Genomic DNA, 6,900 nt, shown 5'->3' on the forward strand with positions numbered 1-6,900 from the left:
TTGTAGTTAGCCTTTTTGCGGGATTTCTATAAAATATATAACTTGTAGTGAGCTACAAAAGCTAACTTGAAACTAGTTGACAAGTAATGTAGGCGTAATGAATGGGATTATTTACTTTAAACGCGTTTCTATTTAAATATGCTGCACTTCGCAAATACTTTTTCGAATTGAGGACAAATAAAAGGAAGATCAAAATTTCATATTATCATTTTGAAGTTATGTCTGACGGAGTTCGAATATGGGACCNATAAAAAAATTAAAAAATTAAAACAAATAAAAAAAATTTTTTTTGTTTTTCCTATTGATATTTTATGTCCAAAAGTAGTTAGTTACAAGTTAGTTATATCAAATGCAGAGGTAAACCACCCTTGACTATTTCGCGGCCATCGCCATAGAAATATAGTTAGCTTTCGTCAAGAAAATATACAGATAATAAGTGACTTATAGCTCCATCCTAATCAACTTAAAGTTGGCTTATAGTTAGATACATTTCCTGCAGGGGAGCACCCAACTTGGTAGCTGGGGGCTGCATACATACATACTTATGTATATTTGTGCGTACATGAGCTGGACAAGACCAGCCAGCTTTTGTTGTTAAATACCTTCCGAGTCACAACTTTGAACACAATTTTAAAGTATCGTCCGAATTAGATTCAACTGGAAGGAGAAATGGCCTAAACCTCGGAATGGCCGACCGACCGTTCCAATACCGGCCAGGGCGTCGGACCAGAAGGCTCAGGTTTTCCAGCAACTCTATTCCTTAGGCCGAAGTCTATGCCACTGAACTACATAAATACATACATTTGTATGCCAAGACAATAAGCAGATAGTTGTGAAACAAAAAAGCATCTACTTATATAAATACTACATTAATTAATTTTTTTTTTAATTTGTAAATGCCTGTGGTGCCATATGCAGCTCTCGGCATATAGCTTCGGGAAAACATCCTAAATTTGTTCAGACTTAGAGACACTCCCGCGCACGTGTGGATTAAAAAATACATGCGAATAAAAACAAAAATTGAATTTAGTTAGAAATTAGAAATTTTTTCAGAAAATTACTAGTTTTTGGAGGCAATTTCGTTTTTGTAAAATACGAGGAGAACATATGTGTAAGCGCCAATCCATTATTATTGTTATTATTAAAATGATAAGTGATTAGTGAGGTATTTTGAAATGCACCAATTTTTTTTTTCTGGGTTAAATATGTGACCAATTGAAGTATCTAATGTCATTTGGATAATTTATGCCTACCAATTGTTATGGAAAAGGTAGACAAAGGCAAACCTCTGAGTGTATTTCTGCCCTGAAAAAGCTTCTCAAAGAATTCATTTCCCTTCAGTTTGGGTAACAATATGAAACAAGTGGAGAAGTTTTGCCAAAAACTCATCAAAATTGTAAGCGCCAAAATATTTTTATAATTATCAGATGTTATTATTCTTTATTGTTACTGAAAGTAGGGGAGTCTGTGTATGTTAAAAAATTGTTACTTGGAGGTTTTTGGGGTCGCTGATTACGAATATGATGATGAATTTTTTAAATTTCAAAATGGTTGGATCCGCAGATGAACTTTTGAAAATTCGTTCATTGTCTCTCCAAAATTGGTTCAGGTAAAACAAATTTGGTTGTATTCTTGAAAATTCGGTACTCTTAAGTGATGAGTGATGTGTTTGGAAATCCAATATGGCGGACCGAAATTTGAAACCATCGGCAAAGCTCATAATATCGAAAGATTGTGAAAAACTTGTACGGATTAGGATTAGCGCGTAAAAAAACTTATGCCGAATTTGCACTAGGAATTGAATGACAAAAAATGGATGCCATTTAAAAAAATGCCATGTAGAAATGAACTTAATGACTATTTTTTTAATGTAAAGACACGATTATTTTGTAATGCCCAATTTTGTCATTTTTGCCATTTAATGCCTAGTGGAAATTCGGCATTAGATTTTCGTTTCTACCGAAAAATGTTACCTTTTGATTCGTTTCTTAAAATGTCGTACCCCTGTAAGACAAAAAATGCACATTATCTACCTTTGAAGTTTTGTCAGGGGAGATGGTTGCCCTGAAAATCAGATGGTTGCTTAAAACGACAATATTATGAAATGAAAGAAGGCCCTTTTGAGAGATTTGATTTTAACGTCAATCACATTTTGCAACTTTTTTGGAAGTAGCGAAATCACCATAACTGACTTTTTAAAAATGTTTTCATTTTGGAAAATTGCATCGTTGCTATATTTTAATATATAAAGTTTTTGCGCTTTGAGGGAAACAGGAAAATTCGATGCTTTCCGGCTTGAAAATTGCACAGAGCGCAGCTTTTTCATTACGCGAAACAATCGGGTTTCTAGAATATGCATACGCACACCCACATACATACATACATACATACATATGTACATACTTATGTACGCAGTTCTTCCGGTCTCATCAGACAGCTCTTGATGTCACACACCGTTAATTACATTTATAAAAAGTCAGTTAACTGCCTGCTGTGTAGAGACAATCATACAGAGGTTATATACATACATACATACATACACGTTTCCATACTTTAATCAGCTTATTATTAATTCACTGCCGTAGCGCGTCTTCTTAAGTAAAATGTTAATCGAAATTCAATAAATACTCGCAAGTAATAACAAATGCGACAGTGCGCACAGTAAGCTAGCTGCCTACACATATACATATACATATATATGTAGCTAAGTATCTCGTCATTTGATCTTAGAGAGAACAACAATATTTAGCAAAAAAAAAAATATTGTAAAGCAAAAATGACAACACTCCAGACCAAATGGAATTGCTAGTAAAAACAGCAAAAGCGCCAGAACAAAATGTCTAATAAAAAATATTGTACAAATACACGATCAAACATATAAATTTTCATATGTATAGTACATATGTATGTATGTGTGTAGGGGTGCATTCAAAACCACCTGTAGCTACAAATGTATTCTGAATATTAGAACAATATTATATAGTATGTACATATTTTCATTTGATATGGGAAGATAACTAAAAGCCATTACGTATGGTTTTATTACCGCTTCACTAATAAACACATGCATGCATACATGCATACATACATATGTACATACATATGCATTTGAAGAGCTAAGATAATAAGCCTTTAAGGCTAAAAACACGCAATTTTTTCAGAAGAGAATTATTTTTCTAAGCCATGATACATGCACACATACATACAAACAAACAAAGCAAGAAACAAATGAAATTAAAAAAAAACAAAAATAATTCGTAAATTATTTTTGTATATCAAAAAATTTGCAACAAAATTGATTTGCTTGTTGCTCTTTGCACTGCAAGTCGCAAATTTTCTAAGCAAACACGCTATATAATTTATATTTTCACATGCTATATAATACATATTTTGTTTTTATATTTTTCACTAAAATGCACTTATTTTTTTCACAATTCAAAACTCTGAAATATTACCACTGTTTGTTGTAATTTAAATGCCAGCGTTCTCAAAAGTTTTTATTATATTTTAACCACCACCGTTTAATTATTTAATTTTTTTTACTTTTTCGCCGCCGGTTTTGCGCAAATCCGCTTCCGTAACAAACACTTTGAATTCCGTTGTTCAACTGTTCATCGCTTTAACTTTAAAGCCGTTCGCTACCAAAAATGCCCACTAAAATGATTCACTACTATTTTGCTTGTTCATATACGTGTGGCTGTGTGGCTGTGTGCCTGTGTGTGTGTTAATAAAAATTTTTGTTGCGTCCAAAGCATTCGTTTGTGTCTCGACTACAAACATGGTGGGCAAAGTAAAACATCCGGTGGTTTGTGCATTTGCTGTGATACGGAAACTGAGATGTATTTTTAGATCCGTTGAATCTTAACCCTGCAATAAATTTGTTATTTTGTTGTTGAATAATCAAGATAATCAATCGAGCTCTTAAAAAAATTATATGTTAAGACTAATATTCACTCGACCACATCCTAGTATTTCGACCGTTTTAACTGTATTAGCTTAAACAGATAAAATTAATTAAAAGGGCATTTGTCAATACCTATTGTCCCTTTTAATCAAAAAATTATATTTTTTTTTTCAATTCAACAGATTTTTCTCTTTCATTTGGTGTCCTTATTGTTATTCTACATTGGACTGATTTTTTTAGATAATGCTTGGAATTAATCATGTTTTTGAAACTAAAAAGTTCTTTTAAACCAAATCCTTAGGTCAGAGAGAAAAATTAAAAACGCAGTTTTACTATACTTGGTCCACAGTTTCGTGAGTATATTGATTGCTTGGTGTGTTTCGAATTTTTTTTGTTTGTTTTTGCGCATAGTGTTATTTGGTGCAGAAGGTGGTTTAAACTAAAAAAAAAAAAAAATACTGAGTACGCCCCTGGTCCCAGCTGACTTAATATTAGCACTGTCTCCCTAAATAAAGGCTCTAATTAAAACCCAACTACCATTCCACAGTGGTTCAAAACTGGAATTCACTGGAGCCTTAATTTGTCAACCAATTTCATTTCAAAATTTGAAATGTTATATTTAAAAAAATTTTCACCAAAAATATAAAATAAAATATAATTAACTTTTTTGGAAAAAATTTTGATATGCAATTTAATACATATAACATTAAATTTTAGTATAATTAATTGCAAGTTCCAAGGGGTTAAGAGGTCGCGTTGGTTTTTAATAATTTTAAATAAATAAATAAATAAAATAAATGGGAAATCAAAGCGTTTGTTATATAATTAAAATTCAACGCAAACTCTTAGCCACTTGCAACTTGCACTTTGTTATACTAAAATTTAATGATTTATAAAACTGCATACCCAAAATTTTTCTAAAAACCAAAAAAAAAATTTCATTTTGCTGAAAATTTATTTATAACATTTCCAATTTTTTTTATAATTTTTTTCGTTTTGGGAGAATCTTACAATTGTTTTCAACTAGTTTTTATTGTGTAACATTTTTTAACTGAAACTGGAGAAACGGGTTTCTTCAAAATTGCTACTTTATCTGCAGCTTGCACTAAAAAATTTAATATAACCAAATAAAAATTTAAAAATCAGGCTCAGCTAGGCTTTTGCAAATTTGATTAGCTTTCATTCAAAAAAATATATATATATACCTCCCTTGTATGACAACATCAAGCCGCTGAAGATCGACCCTGAATTGACAAGGTTAGTAGGCACGCTAAACTATTTTAATGATGATAATTATTTTCATTTAAGTTCATGTTTGTAATATCTAATATATACTGGACTTCAAAACAATACCACTGATAGAGGTATGTACGTTTTTTTTTTCCAATTAACTTTTAATTGCAATAAAATTTTCAAAGTCCAACCTATTCAACTTAATTGATAGCAAAACTAAAAAGTTAAAAAATTGCGCACGATATTATATCTCTGCTACACTTCTTCTATACATATACATACATATATATATTTAGCTATTAATTACGCTTGCCGACACCTACTTTTGGAATATGATAACCTTTTGAAGCCACACACCTGCTGATAAAACCGAGGTGATAATTTAACAAACTATTAAATATTGTAAAATGACTGACACCAGTGTCTGTAAAAAAGGACTATCTTACTAGATTCTAAAGGGAGAATCACAAAACTCTGTAAGCGCATGCAAACCTGGTTTAGCAACGAGCTATTCTATGCTATCTATGTAACGGTAATCTAAAAGTCGTTTGCGTGTTGGCAATTTAGTAGCAAAATGGTATACTATCGACACGATCGATCAGTTGGAATGTCATGCTGTTCATATTTATATATTTATTCCGCTTTTAATAGTTCAATGTGTAATATTTAAATTTCCATATTTAATAACTACTGAAAAATTTTACGAAAAGTAAAAAAAAAAAAAAACAAAGTTTCAAAAGTGCGCTTAATGAGTACGCCAACGTTTCCCATTCATATCAGCATGCGCAATTGACCCGAACGATCAGCGATTGCAATACTTAAAAGTGTCGTATAATTTCAAAATAATTACTAGTGATTTGTTGCAGAGTAAAAGCTATTCAAAAATCTACACTTCTGCCACAGCGTATAAATATTGCTGCACGGTTGACGAATTTAATTCTCTACTGCATTCTGCATTAAATATTGACCGGAAAGTGGAAAATTGTAGCTACTACTATTAATATGGCTGTCGCAAAGTGTCCTCTATTCCTGACAATCCTAGCCGTTGCTATTGAAATTTCATTGGCTTGCGTAAGTGCAATATTTAACCTTTAAAACATCATCTGATTCATTTCGAAACATTTCAATAGAATGGCTACAAGGCGCGTATGATAAAAGCGGAAAATTGCGCTGGAGCGGATGCGATCATTACGCTAGATGACGATTTTTCAGTCAAACTCAATAAGAAATGCGAAATTGTGCCTTCAGGTTGCGTCATGAATAAGGCCTTCAATACCGCCGTGTCGCAGTTTAAATTGCAAAAGGATGGCATTGTGCTGAAAGAGGGAAAATTCGACTTGTGTGCTGCCGCCGAACATGTGCCGAACGAAGCAAAGGATATGCTGAAGCTCTTCGGCGCCCCAGCTAGTTGCCCAGTGCCAGAGGTAAGCGCTTAGACAAGTTTATACTTATCNCAGTAAATCCCGATCAACGCTGCCGTCTGTTCAAAGCTTTAAGATAAAGAATGTACTGTAAAATATTGCATGCCATAATATTCTCATTTCGCTAGGAGAAAATCTGCGCAAACGATCATCGTGTTGACTTGTCGAAATACAAGGCCATGTTGGGTATGGCCAAGGGCAACATAATTATGGATTCGGAGATAACTCATGATACAGTAGGTTTTTGATTTTGTATTTTATTTTATTTCTTTTTGCCACGTTTGTAGCAATATTCTCTCTTATTTAAAGGGTAAATCTTGTTTCCACATTGAGATGGAGATT

The 6,900-nt window shown here is 32.6% G+C and overlaps 1 protein-coding gene across 1 annotated transcript; it reads left to right on the plus strand.

The window, feature by feature from the left end:
- Positions 1-6,083: 6,083 nt before the first annotated feature.
- LOC108381609 (uncharacterized) lies at positions 6,084-6,897 on the plus strand (the record flags this gene model as incomplete). Its single annotated transcript, XM_017638026.1, has 4 exons — positions 6,084-6,208; positions 6,268-6,561; positions 6,687-6,794; positions 6,868-6,897. Coding segments are annotated over exons 1-4 (501 nt in total), but the record flags the coding sequence as incomplete, so codon positions are not given.
- Positions 6,898-6,900: the final 3 nt, after the last annotated feature.

The sequence above is a fragment of the Rhagoletis zephyria genome, unplaced genomic scaffold (assembly GCF_001687245.7).
Source record: "Rhagoletis zephyria isolate East Lansing unplaced genomic scaffold, Rhagoletis_zephyria_1.1 Rzeph_scaffold_23091, whole genome shotgun sequence".
Taxonomy (NCBI): domain Eukaryota; kingdom Metazoa; phylum Arthropoda; class Insecta; order Diptera; family Tephritidae; genus Rhagoletis; species Rhagoletis zephyria.